At 36.9% G+C, this 16,409-nt stretch overlaps 1 protein-coding gene across 2 annotated transcripts in view; it reads right to left on the bottom strand.

Annotated features, from left to right (window-relative positions):
• The window catches only part of EDIL3 (EGF-like repeats and discoidin I-like domains 3), a 374,934-nt gene extending 373,115 nt beyond the window's left edge, over nucleotides 1–1,819 (bottom strand). For both annotated transcript variants that reach the window (XM_004678155.2, XM_012721843.1), the window contains exon 1: nucleotides 1,234–1,819. In XM_004678155.2, coding sequence (XP_004678212.1) covers nucleotides 1,234–1,300 — 67 coding nt within the window. In that variant the 5' untranslated portion in view covers nucleotides 1,301–1,819. The remainder of the gene's footprint in view (nucleotides 1–1,233) is intronic.
• Between the last annotated feature and the right edge of the window lie 14,590 nt (nucleotides 1,820–16,409).

The following is a 16,409-nucleotide window of genomic DNA, read 5'->3' as shown; positions in this document are numbered from 1 at the left end:
CCGAACAGTACACAATTGACTACGGATGGATGATGCAGACTATTCCTACAGTTTCTGATCTCAAATGGATTCGCGTCAATACATTTTTAATGTAACTATCCCTTTTAAAGGCACAGCATTATAAACCTTGTATTGCACTCAGCTCTCCACTTGAAACCGCCTGCGGATGGTTTTATTACCAGAGGACCCCTTAAAGGGGGCCTCCAGTATTCGCGAGGGAAGAAGGGGCGCGGGTCCGCCTCGCGCGGCCTCCCAAGATCCCCTGCCGTTCCCCCTGCCCTTTAGCGGCGCCAACTTCAGCCCCAACCTCGAAGAGGCGAGATCAAGACTAGGTTGGTTTTAACAAGCCACCCCCTCGCAAAGGAACTGGAAGTCGTCTACACAACTCGGCAGGAGCCTCCAGGATTCCTGTTTTATTTTTGTAGACTGGTTTATTTCATGCAAGTCATGGAAAGCACGACCAGATCAGCTCTCCCAACTTTTTTTGCTCTTGGGAGGGGGCGCGAGGGTTGTCTCTCGCTGCACGAATCTAGTACCAAGAGTTACGCCTGTGCCCAGAGGGAGTGCAGTGCAAAACTCAAGGGGCTCTCTCAGTGAAGGGGCGGAAGATGAGATTTCCTGGGGTTTTACAGTAATCGCTGCTGCGCGTCCAGCTTGGGAAGGCCGGCGAAAACAGAACTGTCTTGTCAGCCCCTTCTCACCTAGACGCGGTCAAAACTCCCAGTGCCGAGTTCGGGTGTTCAAACCGCTCAGCCCCCGCCGGCGCCAAAGCACGGCACCCTGGGGGCGAGCCTCCCGGCAGCCGTCCAGCTCGTCTTTTCAACTGGCTGATGCCCAGCTCTGGCTGGTTTCTCCAGCTCCAAGCCCCCTGAACACTGCCCCCCCCTTCCACCCCCACCTAGCCGGGCACGCTCGGGGAGGGTTCTCGCGGTTACGCGGTCGCCGAGAGCGACCCGGAACGTGTGTTCCCCAAAGCTCAGTTCCCTCACTCTCCCCTCTGTCCCCGTCGTTCCCCGACCTCACCCCAGGACGCCTCACCCTCTTCCCAACTCAGCCCAGCGCACTGCGCCGACTTTGCGAGCACTTTTCCCAGGTGCGCCGCCTCCTCCGCGCCGCCCGCGGCGCAAGCCATTCCTGGCGCGCCAGGGGAACCGCGGCCAGCCTCGCGCTGCGGCGTTTCCCACGGGACTTCCCGCCTGTCCCGCACCTAGTAACCCGGGCCCCTTGCCTCACCTCTGCAGAACTGGGGGATACCCAGGCTGAGCCAGACCATGAGCCAAGCGGCCACCGAGTGCTTCATGATCCGGCCTCAGGACGTGACCCCGAATGGTCGCGGGTCGTAGTAGCGGGAAGCAGTGTCGCTGAGGTGGCACCGCAGGGCAGCGGCAGACCTCGCCCCTAGCAGAGAATTCAAGAAGATGTCTTCTTCCTGCAGCGCTTCCTTAAACAAAATCTTGGAGAGGGTGAAAAAGAGTGGCGACCGACAGGAGCAATCTTTCCTCGCCTTTGCCTGCGCCGGGGCGCGAGAGGGTGGGCTAGCTGGGGCAGCCTCGGCGGGCTCAGCCTCCGCTGCGGGTGGGTCCTGGCCGGGGCGCGGCGGGCGGGGCGGGGCGCGGCACGGGCTTCCGCGGCGGCTCCGAGTCAGCAGCACCCGCGCGGGCGGACCCGCACACGGTGCGCTCTTCTCCGGCCGCTCTCTCCGCGGCGGCTGCGGGGTTTCTGACTTGGAGAACAATGAAGCGTGAGCAGGCGGGGAGCAAGCCGGCTGTGGAGAGCTCACTGTGTACAAACAGAGGCGGCGTGCGAGTGAGCCCGAGCCTCTCAGGCGCGCTCCCCGGGCGCCAGCCCGCCCCCCTCCGCCCTCAGTCTTATTTCCTCCCTCCTCCCCTCTCTCTTCCCCCCCCCCCCACCCCACCCCCAGTTTCTCTGTCTCTCTCTTGTGGCTCCTTCTGCTGGAAGAAAAAAGGGAGACAACTGCTGCCACACCCTGACACCTGCCACCACTCTGAAGTTCCTGCATTACCTGTACCTTCTCCACACAGGCTTGGGACTCAGGGTCAAGGGAAGGAACACCACTGAGGGCTGGCATTCTCTTGAATTCCACTCTGACATAATAATTAACCAAGCTAAGGATTCCCCCTAAAGTCCGGTTTTCAGGATAGCCAGGAAAATAAGTTACGAGATTTTGGAAAGTGGTTCTTGGGGCAGGGAGCTGCATCAGAGACAGAACCCTGCAAAGCTAATCGTCCTGGATTCTCAGTAAATGCGACTTACTGCCAGCGGGACTCTGATCAGCTATGTCAGGGCTGTGCTGTTATTCAGTCTGTATTTTACATAGCTCTAGAGCTCGGGAGAGGGTTCACAGGGGCAAAAGGTGAAGGCTTAGGGAAGCAAGTAGGAGATGTGGGTCTCATTAAACATCTGTTTCAGATGACTAGTAATGGGGCTCGTTTATACTGAAGCAAGAAAATAGAAGGCAAAGACAATTCTTGAAGCATCACGAAGGCGGTTCAAATTTCTCTGCTACCCACCAAAAACAATATACATGGATTGTTTTTGCAGTCAAAGTGGATGGACCAAAATGCAGCCCAAGACTTACTGCTTTCTCCTCAGATTTTAGGTCAGAATGATTGCTTAGTGTTTGTGTGTACAATTCGGGTAGTTGCAGATATCAAAATGAAATTACAGCTTTCTCTCTCCCCCCTCCCCCTTGGAGAAGGAGGTAGGAAGAAACAGTGAAATTGAAGGCAACATTCTAACATTCTTGAAGGCAAGGATTTGAAAGGAGAATACACTAAGAAAAGGATAACAGGACAATTGGCCATGCAACTTCATCTTCCTTTGCCTCCGAGAGTCCTTTAAACTTCAATTCCTACTTTCTTTTCTGAATTTGAAGTGAGATCAAGGATGGAAGAGTGATGAAAAAGTAATACCTCATACTGCTGCAGAGGAGTTAAAGTATTGTATCATGGGCAAACAAACAATAACAAGCCAACATTCTTTCAAAACAAGATTTGTTCAGATTTCATTGTTTGGTGGGAGTGCAAAAAGAACATTATTCACAAGTAACTATTCTAAGGGAAAGGAGGAGATGCTTAAAGTCACAGATGTTAGAATAAGGTGCCATGGCCCAGAGCTTAAGCAAAGAACTTTTAAACAATCAAATTCCTAATTCCTGACACATCATTGTTACTCCATTTTGAAAATTTGCCTTCAAGATTGTTGTGGCATGTTCAATGTAAAGTCCCTTTTTAACTTTTTGAAATGAGATGCTTAATATTAGTTTTAAGGTTTTATTTATAAAAGGCTGTAGTAAGTCTCTAATACTTTAAATCACAAACTGTGTCACTATACATAGATATTAGGAAAAAAGAGTGTGTCCAAGGTTTTGTTTAATTTCTGGTTTTACTCCCTATTTGTTCCCAGTTTTCTGATAAATCATGATATTCATATGTATATTAGGATGTTAAATAGTTTTCGGCAACTGTATATGTTGTGTGTTCTATACTCTAGGAGAACAGAAAAAAAAAACACCAAAAAATTCCAAAAATATTCACATCCCATGGACAACTCCAAATACTTATAATTGTGACCTTAAATGCCACCCTGTATTATCTGGTACATGACTTGTAAAATGCATTGCCAGTTTACCACCTCACTTTTCACTTCCGTATGTCCCATGTACAATCTAAATTTCATGTAGAATTAGAATCATAATTCTCTGTGCAAAGTTAACCCTTCTCATAGATAACAATCAAGTACAAATAAGCCATTCATTTTGAAGAAACCCAGGTGCCTACCTAATTTATATTATAGGATTCCTTTTGTTCTTACTAAATTCATATGTAACCTATACAGAAGTAGACTATAAGAAATGTTAAAAGACCACAGTAAATTGATTCAGTTTATTAAAAGAAAAAGCAAAGACTAACATTCTATTAAAATATTTTACTTCACATAAGGGACCTTAGCTAATCACACATGATCCTCCTTACATTTTTATACCTTCTCCAAATATATACTGAAAATTAACTTCCATATCATTTGTAGATGGCATTTCCCAAAATATTTTCTGCAGACTTGTATAACCATGATGTATAACCACTATACTAATAGGTTTCTGTAGGGGGTTGGAAGGTGGGTTTCCATGCATCACATATCAAACTTGCCTCTTGATTTAAATGTTAGTATATTTAAAACTTTGAAAGGTCATGTGTTTAAAAAAAAATTTTCTGTAAGTGCTTAATCTAGCATTTTGCAAACTTAACTTTTTTCACCATGACAAACGTTTTCTCACAACACCTGTTAACATATTGTTGCTTTAGTACTTCAAGAAAAACAACTTGAGAAATATTGCTTGAAAATAACAACAAAAAAAAACTATAAGCAAAACAAACAAAAAGGATTGTAAAACTTTGCTGCTTTTCAAAAATTACTGGATCAGTGTTTGGATTAGGAATTCTATATCTGAATTAGAATACAGTACTGTCTTTTCCATTATAACCCTTTTAATTTGGACAAGTCAATTATTTCTCCAGGCCTTACTATTCTCATTTTTAAATTGGAATTTATATAAGTACTGAACTCATAGCAATAGATTATTGTGGTACATGGGCACATGGTGATTGTGATAATGACAGTAAGGATGAGTAAGAAAACAATAACTATGTAAAGTTTACAAAAGAAATTTCCTCAAAAACTAGTTTGTCCGAAAATTCATAATGTATTTTTGGTATGTTTTTTGTGCAAATATGTGTCATGACATTTCTCACAACCCAGTATCTCCACTGACTCCCTTCTCCAGCCTCGCTAAATTTTCTGGAAATTTTTTAGCTCACGTTTAAATATCAAACAATACTAAATCCAGTATTTCTTATTATTTCTATAACTATTGAATGATATTTATAAATAAACTAAACATAAGAAGAGTCAGATGATTTGATCAAGTTATACTTTTGCTACTGTTACATTTTTTTTGTCACTTTGCATTTCAAAAACTTTATTTTCTTGACCTAAAATGCTTCCAGATTAAAATAGGAATTTCAGCTTTGTAAGAGAACCTAGTGAAGCCCAGCTAGACTTCTAAACTATGAAACTGTAAACTAGTAAGTTGGTGCTGTTCTAAACTAATCCCTACATTTCTGGTAACTTGTTATGTGGCAAGAGAAAACTAACACAGTTGATCACTAATATTATCTCCTGTTTAAAGAAAAGAAATAGGTACAGATTAAATTGTTCTATGTCTAAAATGAGTAAGTGTGGGGACCAGTAATTGAACTGGTCCAGAACCCTCTAGAGTCTACTAGCAATAATGATGGAGGCTAATTACTAATACCTTTTCACATGTATTGTGTCACTGAATCACCCAATGACCTTTATACAGGGGATACTATTCATTCCACTTAAACAGCTGAGGATCCAAGGACTGAAAATATTTAAGTTGTTTGCCCAAGATCAAAGCCTCAATGAGGTTTGGAGCCAGAGTTCGAATCTTGGTTTGATTCCAGGAGCCATTTTCAAGCTTTTATGTTATAGCCTCTTTTTAGACAGTGGCCTAACATTTTATTTACTTATATTTTCAATTTCAGTAGTTGTAGCTGTAATTGCCATTTTAATAGTCTCCATTTTCTCAAATCTCCTTGATTTTTCATCTGAGAGTATGCTTTACTTAAATGTAGAGTTTCAAACACGTTTTTAAATATTCTAAAATGTTTGCAGAACTCCTAACTTTTTTGTCATTGCTTTCCATAAACACCATGTTAATTTTTTGCTACAACCCTCTGCTCATTCTGTTTTCCATTCCTATCTGGAATGACCTTTTACAAATTCGACTAGCTGAGTCCTATCTTTCCTTAAGATCTCAAATTATTTCAGCACCCCAGAACCACGATTTCTTATAATGAACACCTTTTATTTTTCTCTAGTTTTTCACTGGTATTGGCCTTATCTCTCCCAACAATTATTAGTACCTTTTGCCATAAAGATAACTGCAGGCCTTAGACATAGCTGAGCACTGTGTTTTAAACTTCTTCACTGCTCCTACTAGGGACACTAAGGGAATTGATTTTTAAGACTACATATGTTACAAGAAATTACTAGCTCCCAGTATTCTCTGCATGATTCCTTGACAAATGCTATTTGCAGAAAATATACAGGGTCATCAACAAGAGTGATGACCTTCAGTATATGATCCTGATAAGAGAAAATTCTAGTGCTTCTAATTTTTTTTTCCTGCAGGTTTCCCACCTAATGTGTTTCATTGACCATTAGCTCCCTAAATTCTTTTGAATAATTAATACATGCATATAGTCAATTTTTAAAAGTACAGAGAAATTAAGTTCCTCTCCAAGTGACATCCTCTCTTTACACACAGGTCATCCTGTAGGATTACCTGCTAGTGGCTATTGCTTGAGTGTGTACACACATAAATGCATACTCAGGTACACATGCACACAAATGCGTATGTGCACATACACATATGCATGCATAGGCAGAAGTGCATGTGCAGCATATTTGTATGCATGCACATGGTTTTCAAAAACTTACTAAATTATACAAGTATTCAGCTTGCACTTTTCACATAAAATATATATTTCCAAATTGTATTTAGGGCTGCACAGTATTGAGCCACATAAGTCTCTCCTTTTTTAAAGATTTATTTTATTTATTTATGCATACAAGAGCTGGGGTGCAGGCCAGAGGTGCCAGGGCAGGACTGAGAGGAGTCATCAGAGAGAGAGTGGGGAGCAGAACAGGTGGACTAGCTGAAATACATGGCTGAGGGGAGCAGTGGGGGAGATAGTAAAGATCTGTTGCTCCATGTGTCCCTGGCTGGCGACAAATGTATGTCTCAGTGGCTGGTTATAGCTTGATAGGGCTGTGACTTATAACCCCTGTATCACCAGGGAGGCCCACATAAACCTCTTTTGATAAACATGTAAGTGCTTTTGATCTCACACTGTACTGTTGCAATGAATACACATTTTGCCCCGCGTGCAAATAAACTCAATGGGATAGCTATAACGGAGCATTTTGGTTGAAATATGTGCATTTAAAACTGGTAGATACTGCCACACTCCCACTCATAAAAGATGTGTGAGTCCACCCTTCACCATGGTGCACCAGAGAGCTTGTCTCCTTGCATCGTGGCCTGAACCAAGTGTTTACAATTTTTGTTCTCACCAATCTTGTCGATGAAAAACGGTATGTCGTGGTTTTCATTTTTTTTATTACCAGTGGGTTTTAGTAATTCACATATCTTTAAGTTATGTGTATTTTCTTTATCTATCTGGTCTTACATCACATATCTTACTTGGTTTTTCTAGTGTACTGCTGAATTTGTCTTGATTGATACATGACTATATATATTAAAGAAAGTAGTCTATATGTATATGTTTATGCAAAAACTGAGCTATTCTAATTGCTTTTTTAAATTTAATTTTATTGTACAAATGTTTTATATTTGGGGTGGTAAAATTTTTCCATTTTTGTTTTATAATTCTGGGTTTTATTTTTTGTTACCATCAGCTTTCACTATTCTGAGTTTATAAACATTTTCATATACTTTCTTATAGTACTTTTATGGGTATGTTTTCATCTGCATATTTACAATTCTTATCCAACTGAATTTGCTTCCACATAAAAGAACAGGTAGTATAGCTTTTGCTTGTTTTCCAGAAAACTACGAGTTATACAAAAATTTTTATTGAATAAATCCATACCTTCTTTATGATACGGCATGCCAACTAATCTAGTCATAATATCCTTGGCTCAACTGATTACTTTTATAGACTATTCTTTGGGTAATCTATTCTTGGGCCATCACCATACTCTTAATTATTCTTCTTTAATTTTTTTTTAACTGTGAGAACAACATACTCTCATTTATTTCTTTGAAAACCATTCCCTGTGTATCACTGTGCATTTATTTTTCTCTATATGAACTTTAAATTGAGCTTCTTTAGTTGGAATGCGTGAACAGATATTTTTCTGTTAGCATTCCTATCTATACATGCATTTTTAAAATGTTCTTCTGTTAGATTCTCCTTTGGTATTTTATTTTTCTACACACCTACCCAAATTGTTTTTCTGTTATAGATTGTAACGGACTGGTTTATGTGATTAAGAAAGCTATTTGTGAATATGTATACTAGTATTATACCCAGTTATATCATTAAAGTATTTTACAGTTTACATTAATTTTCCAGTTGATTTGTTTTAGTTTTCTAGACACATAGTTATATCATCTGAAAATACTAGTTTTCCCTCTTCAAGTTTTCACACTTATTTTCTTCCCCTATCAAGTTGTTATAATGGCTGGCAAGTAAATGCCAACTATGTGAATACTGGTATTTCTCTTAGTGTGTGGCCACTGCAGTCATCTTGTGTGGGCACCATGCATGTCTTCTGATCTCTTGAGTCACTGCATGTATAGCAGTCCTTTTGAATATGCTAGCATTTCCCTGAAAAATAACTTTTAAGGAGTGACAACATTAATGTCAGTGTAAAACAAAATAAGTTTTACAGGATAGAATAAAAGAAAGAGCAATGTTTTCTTTAGAAAGCAAGAAAGGGTTCTCGAGATTTGAATGAATTGGGTATCACATACTTGCAGGTCGCATATCCTAGAAAGCTGGAAATCCAACTTCTGATTTAAAGCAAATTGATAAAAACTTCTTTCTCACCTACCATAGTTATAATTATAAAAATATTTGGTTAACTGTGTGGAAAGAAGGGAAGGCATATAATAAAATAATTCAATGAATAATCTTGGGGTACTTTCCATTTTATCTAGTTTTCAATGGTATTTCCCTCTTTGTCTCCATTTATAGCATTGCTGAAAATTGAGTCAGAGATTTATTTGTCTTAAATACTGAAGACTTCTGATTTTGAGCATCAAGCATAGTAATTAAGTCAAAGTTAAATGAAACAGAGAAAGAAGTTTCCACTAGCCATAAACATATGGGAAATATCTTGAAAATTTCACATCCTTGATTCTCTAATGGACTATAACGTAAAGGGAAGCTGCTTACACACACACACACACACACACACACACACACACACACACATTGTTTCCATAATCACTATTTCATAAAAATGAAAATGGAATATATTTTCACATATAATATGTACATATAATATTTTGTCAAATGCAAGTTAAAATATGGTTTGTTTCTTAAGCCATGAGGAAAATAACATTTAATTTCATGTGTTTAATCTTAACACTGATTCTGTCATTTCTGTTTGTAGATAAAATACTCTGAGCATTTGTTCCCTTACATATCTAGTTTCAAGAAGTCACTAAAATATAATATCATTCATAGGTATTATCACATATTAAAGTTTATTCTAAATTATTATATTAGCATAATATTTGGTCAAATATTTTAAGTCTACATATTTCTTATATAAACCCATATAAAACCATAATGACCTTCATTTATCTAATCACCAACAAATAACACTGAAAAAAAACTCTACTTAGCTGAAATATTATTTATCATTTTATTACAAAGAATGCCTTCTTCAATTTTTCTATAAGCATGCAATACATTAACATGAATTTGAAAGTTGAAATTATAAATCGATTTAAAGTCGAGGTCATTTTAATAACACATTTAGAGGTCCTTTAGACAGTCAGATTGGAGATGAGTAAATTAAACATACATCTAAATGCAAATTTAAGTTTCAAAATTTCATTTGCCTACTTTGTTAACAAAATTAACGGTGATAATGTCACAAACTATTTTCTAGTCTTCCTGTGTATTCATAGGATATGGTACGACAGTGTGTAGGATGAGGGGTAGAAATGTTTCTCTGGCCTACAGTAATCTGACACAGCGTCAGCTGGAAACACTGTAGTGTTTTCACATTTTCCTTTCCTCTATGAAATAATGTGTCACTCTGGGTTTTGGCTCAAGCTGCTGACTCACTCCTCTCCACGCCTCTGCCTGGGCACCTTTAGTAATGCCTGAAAATACAAGGAAATTTCCCTTTGGAAGAACCTAAGTTTTGATAACCAGATTACTCAAACTGCTGAGCTACAACTGGTAGTCACTTTAAATAAAGGTTGTTGCTAGACACTACTTTTTAAAAGTTTTAACCACAGAAAAATATTTTGTTTGAATGTTAGTGTTACATAATTTATGTTCTTATTATTTTTCTTTTAGATTTTTAAATTTTTACCTTTTTCAAATGTAAAAGAAAAACCTTATGAAGTCTCTGGATACCTAGTATTGCTAACATGTGAGATTGCTAGTCTTTTTGCTTATGATTAGTTCTGTAAAGACCCTCTTAATACTATAAAACAGGTTTACTTTTTTTAGTCCCAGATGTCACCTTTGCCCCCAAAAGCAGCTTGTGGAGGAAATGGAGAGCGCACAACTTAAATTACTGCTCCTGGCAGTCACTGGGCTGGCTAGGGAAGGAGTCATCCCTCGGGAACAATAAACATCAACTCAGGGGCAACTCAGAGTACTGTCTAGAGTATTGTTACTTTCCAATGTATAAAGTTATTCAGTCCTTAATAAATGAATCCATGAATTAAAGATAACTTTCTGATAGTGACCGAGCCTTCTATTCAGCTCATAAGATGGGGTGAATAGGACATTGGAAATAATCACACTTTCCTATATTTACCTTACTAATAGCATTGCGTAGCACTTGCAAAATATGTCTAGAAACCCTCCATGGTATGAGCTGCTAGCGGTACTGTAGCCCAACTACAAGGCCAGAAGTCTATGAATTGGAGCAACTGGTAGAAGCACATCATGGACTCACTTTTCTCTGTTTCCCCCAGGAAATCTCCTAAATAACTGAAACAAAATCTTTTTGTATAAATCTTTGAAAGGAATAATGAGCCTGTACTTAAATCCACTGAACAATTTTGTGGCTAAAAAGTCTAACAAAATAAATGCGTTTCTAGGTTGATTTCTGTCGTTTAAAAACAAACGAACAAAAAAAAACAGGCACAATAGAAAAGAAGTGGGGTCATGGGTGCCTCAATGTCTTCTCAGGAAGGACAGTGCAAAATATTCCTCTGTAGGGTTAATGGTATCCTGCTGAATAACAGTTAATATCCAGATGATTGGAGCTCAGTGTGTACTTAGGAGCTGGTGTCACTGGGGAGCTGGAAAGAAGTGACCTGAGCCTGGGGGGCTAAGAGGAGGACATCAGGAAGGCATTAGAGTGGGAAGCCAGATATTTAGATAGCACATTATATTATATATAAAACTACAAAAAAAAAATAAAAAATAAAAACAGGTCCTAGGTCCACACATTCAAAAGTCCTACAACCCCAAGAGAAGGACTTCAAAGACCCAAAAGTGGGTTTTATATGCCTTTCACTGCATTCTGAAAAATTAAGAATGCATTATTTTTTGCTAATAAAACTTTGTTCTACAGAATCTCTATTAAGAGTTCTTTCAAGCAGGAATGGTGTTTGTTTCATACAGTTTGCTTTCCTAAACTTTACTTCATTAATCCATTTGTCAAGAAATGCTTGATTCTCTTGGGGAAAAAAATGACATGCACGATGGATACATAGATGTTTTAGGATGATCGGGATGTTGTTTGCTTTGATTACTTTGCAAAAGTAAACTAAACCTAAGGAGTTGGCATGTGATATCCTAGTCTCCTTATTTGGAAGATAATCTACTAACATTTTCATAAATTAAATAGTCTGTTCAATCTATTTTATAAAGCTTTATCAGTTTTTTTTCCCCTCTCCATTTTGATTTGATGTTACCCCACTGTGGGAGGGTAGTATGGTTTGTTAACATCTGAAGGGTGTCACCCTATACCTCTAAAACATATACAATATTGCAAACCATGTCTTCTCAATAATAATAATAATAATAAAAACTTAATGGCATGAGGCTCTAGATGAGGCTTGAAGAGAAAAATTTAACCTTTTCTGCCATTTTAATTTTGCTTTAAACAGTATATGTTGCTTCTATAACCAAAAAGAATGTCTAGTATTTTTTTTTGTTAAAGGGAAAAAATATATACCACCTTGGACAAACATGGACTTTTAATATTGATTCTTAAATACATATTTTATATATGGTGTGCACAGCATAGCAAGCTTGCTTTGGAGAACACATAAACAACAACGGTCTCCAGATATAATCTAGGTGTGTAGCACTATATCCTATCTAGGTTTATGAAAACACTCTGACTTATAGAAAATGATAAAACCTTCTAACATTGCCTTCTCACCATGAAGACTGGTCCTGTAGACAATGTGTGATTATAATAATATATTCATATGAACATAACATTAACATCTATTAAAAAGAAAGCATATATGATCTTTTGGTAAACATTCATTACTTAAAACCATTCCTAAAAGCCTATATTGCTCTACTATTTAGAAGAAAAGAGTGAAATATTTTCTGCTTAAAAGTAAATTGGCAGCTGTCCAGGCTTGATCGTTTATGTCATAAGCCCTTGTACCTTTCCAACCCTAACAAATCTTCTGAAAGCCTCTTCTCTTCCACAGGAGATTGACAATAACTGTTTATCTGAAAAAATACTGTAATTCTTTGCTAAACTCTTACCTGTGCATTTCAGTACTTAATATTTCCTACATACTTGAAATAAGGCAGCAGCAAAGAAGGACCAGAATACTGTTGTTATTTTCAATTATGTTTTCTTCTTGCTTGCATTGATCGGTTAGTGCCAGTAGATGCTGATTTCGTTGAACCTGAGACTTACATAATGTAGTTGAACCTCTCTATAAAAAAATACAAAACTAGGAATAAAAAAATAGTTACAAATGGATATTCATTTAATGTGATCAAGATCATTCTCAAATTAAAAAATTTTTAGAAATATCTCAGTTTCAGCATCACAACATTGGATTTAATAGCCTAATATAGTTCTTGTTTTCACTCACTGTTTCAGATTATACTGTTTTATCAGTACATTTCAGAATACTAGTTAGGTTTAAGTAAGTTCTACAGAGAAAATAGGGCAAAAAAAAATTCGATCTTTTCTATAGCATGATTAATCAAAAAATGTGTTAACAATTTAGTAAAGTTGATTTATGTATTTTCTATTCAGCAATCAAAAACTTTTAGAATTGGTGTTAACATTTTTAAGACTCTCAACAAGGTGTGTAAGATTTCAAGGAATGTTCCACAGACTCTATCTCTGGATCTGTATTTGTCAAACTGTGCTTCTCTTCTAACTATGTGAGTATATTTGGTGCTGCCTACAGTCTGGTTCTTTACTGTCACAGTTTTGGAGCAGTGAGGACAGTAAGTGGTGGTAATAGTCCTGGAGCAAGTGTTAAACTTCAACAATGAACAGATACTATATGTAAAGGTGACTGCTAGCAACAAAAATGTATTCCGTTAGACTCAAAATAAATATATCCTCAAATCAATATTCCTGTAATCAGATCGTCTAAATCACTTCCATTGCCAGGAAGATGTGGGCAAAGGAAAAATGAGACTGGGAATAGAGAGTGGTTGAAACCTTACTGTACTGAAATTTACAAAAGCATCAGAGTATATAAAAATTTTGCCACATACCTTGAAGGGAAGGAGCTTATATAAACACAGTCCCTAAAACTTAAATTTCACAAGGTACATCTGCATCTAGTGAGAACTATGATCAACCTGCAAAATCGCTCTGTCTTCTCCAGAGTAAATCATTCATTAGCATAATAATTTGTGAAGTAAACAGATTTTTTTTTGAAAGCAAAGGTAGCTCAAGTTGATTTTATCAAACAACCAAACTGCTTATCAGAGGTAAACAAATACAAGACTTGTTTAAAAAGGTGAGAACTTTATCTTTTCATTCCTCAGTTTGTTCCTAGTAGTTAATATTTGATTGGTTAATTAACTAGTGATAATCCCAGCAATGAAATACATGTGATTCTTAATACTGTATCATAGAGAAATACTCGTTAATATAGAACCATTATCACTCAAACTAAAAGCAATTTCAAAATTATATACGAGATGGTATAAAATTTTCTAAAGCTATGTTCGTTGTGGAGAGAAAACATGCTGGCTATCACGTTTTTTTTTTTCAAATGTTGTTTTGTTCACATGTTGTTTTCAAATAGCATTTGAAATTCAATTTTGGTTCATATAAACTTCCTGTTATTCAGGACTTAGTTTACACCAGTTTTTGACTCCAGTATCCAGTGTCTTGGTAAGCTTATGGGTTCTCTACATTTTTAAGATGTGAATCTTGATGGAGAAGATGATAATTGGAAGCTTACCTGCTATTTTCTGAAAATCCCTCTTTGCTTTTAACAAAGACTTCATCTCTACCTAAATTATGTGTCAAGAGGAGATAAATGAAACTCTTTTTAAACACTAATATTTATTTACTAATTTTATGAATTGCCAATTATAATAAATTATAATTATAAACAATAACATAAATATCACATCAACTATGTATTTGGATAATTCACTTATTTTAATGTAAAGAATATACTAGGGTGTCTTATTTTTTGGCTATTTTCAGAGATTAAAAAAATACTTTGAAATTATAAGGCAAGTGAGTGAAATAACATCTCAAATAGAATTGTGCTAATGCAGCTCTCAATTTTATATTTTATAAAATTTACATTATATGTGACTTTTTAAGAATGTAATATTATTAATCTTTGGGGTTTTGTAGCCAGTGTGGCCTGTACAGTTTTGCAGTTCAGTTTATCTTAAATTTAATATGGATTTGTGGACTCCTAGGGCTCTCTGTTCCATGAAATGTCTCTCTTTTGCTATTGCCCTTTCATTCAATTCTTGTTTCCAATCCACCAGCACAATTTTTTTGGTTGTGGAGTTCTAATTTTGTTAAAAGTAGAACTATAGGGCCTCCTAGTGTCATAAGAGTTAAGCCTCAGTGCCTTAGCAGTATATTTCAGTAGATCCACCTGTTCTGCTCCTCATTGTCTCTGGTGAATCCTCTCGCCCTCACAACTTCTGGCTTCACCCCAGTTATTTTATGTATAAATAAATACATCTTAAAATAATAGGACTACAAGGAAAGGATAAATATATAAGTATCACCATGTATCCTTAAAGGTCATAATCTATTCATGAACAAAGGAATGCAATTATAATGTATACTTATTTAATCAATTGTATCCTTGCCAGAGATGTTCTGCCTAAAATAGTTGCAATAATATGTACAATAACAAGTAAATCAATAATTTTTATATATCCTTTTGATCTCTATTTCTTGTTTCTGAAACTTTTGATATAACTTGTTCTTCCTTTTTTAGTTCTTTAAGGTTTAAAGTTATGTTACTTATTTAAGATTATTTTCCTTAATGTAGGTACTATTTATTTACCTCCCTCTTAAAATGGCTTTTGATTTGTCTAAGAAGTTTTGCTCTATTGTTTCTACTTCCACTTGTTTCCATATATATCTTTTCCATTTGCTTGCTTCTTTGACTTACTGATTGTTGCCTGGTATTTAATTTCCACATATGTATTATTTTTTTTCTTCCTGACATTGATTTTTTATTTTCATACCCTGTGGGTCAGTAAAGACACTTGCTATGGTTTCAGCCTTCTTAAATTTGCTAACCCCTTATCGATGATGATCTAAGCTGGAAAGTATTCCATGTGCAATTGAAAAGATTGCATATGTTGCTGCTTTTGGACGGGACACATTGGACCATACATGTTGGGTTAAAGTATAATCCAAGCTCAACTTTTGAATATTGATATTCTGTTTGGATTGTTTAAAGTGTGGAATTTAAATCTCCTACTCTTCCTATATTACTGTTTTCTCCCTTAAGGTTTGTTCTGTCAATATTTTCATAATATATTTATGTTCTCTGATGCTGGGGTCAATGTAGACATCAATCATTAAATGGAATCTCTTTTTCCACTTTGTTGCAACTGGAATGATCTTCAGTCTTTCTTTGATTATTAGAAGGTGCCAAATATAATGCTGTGTGAATTCTGGAACTAAGTTCACACGAGGTCTTGGAGCTTCTACTCTCTCCAAATTAGAACCTTAAGATTGCTAGGTTTAAAGAAGACTCATTAAATCTAATTGAAGATGAGGGTCCAATTAAAGGAAAAACTAAGAACCCCAGCCAAGAAGTGGCCCCAGCTTCCAAGGGTGTGTTCTTAAGGCCATGTACAGTATCCAGTCAGCTATCTTCCAGTTGAATTCAACCACATGATTGAGCCAGAAATAAAAAAAAATCTACCTACAGAATCATAAAAAAGTGTAATTGTTCTTTTATCCCATGCTGCTAAGATGGGAGCAGTTTGTTACATAGTAAAAGATAACTGATTCATTTCTTTAGTCTCACTATATCATAGAAGACACAAGAATTTATAGTAGTGGAACTCAAACCAGAATTTATTGATTTTTGAAATGATAAAATGATACTATATATGTATATATATATATATATATATATA

Source organism: Condylura cristata, unplaced genomic scaffold, assembly GCF_000260355.1.
Source record: "Condylura cristata isolate star-nosed mole 26May11 unplaced genomic scaffold, ConCri1.0 scaffold00007, whole genome shotgun sequence".
NCBI lineage: Eukaryota > Metazoa > Chordata > Mammalia > Eulipotyphla > Talpidae > Condylura > Condylura cristata.
The sequence above is the reverse complement of the archived record's forward strand: the minus strand, read 5'-3'. Positions and strand labels throughout refer to the sequence as shown.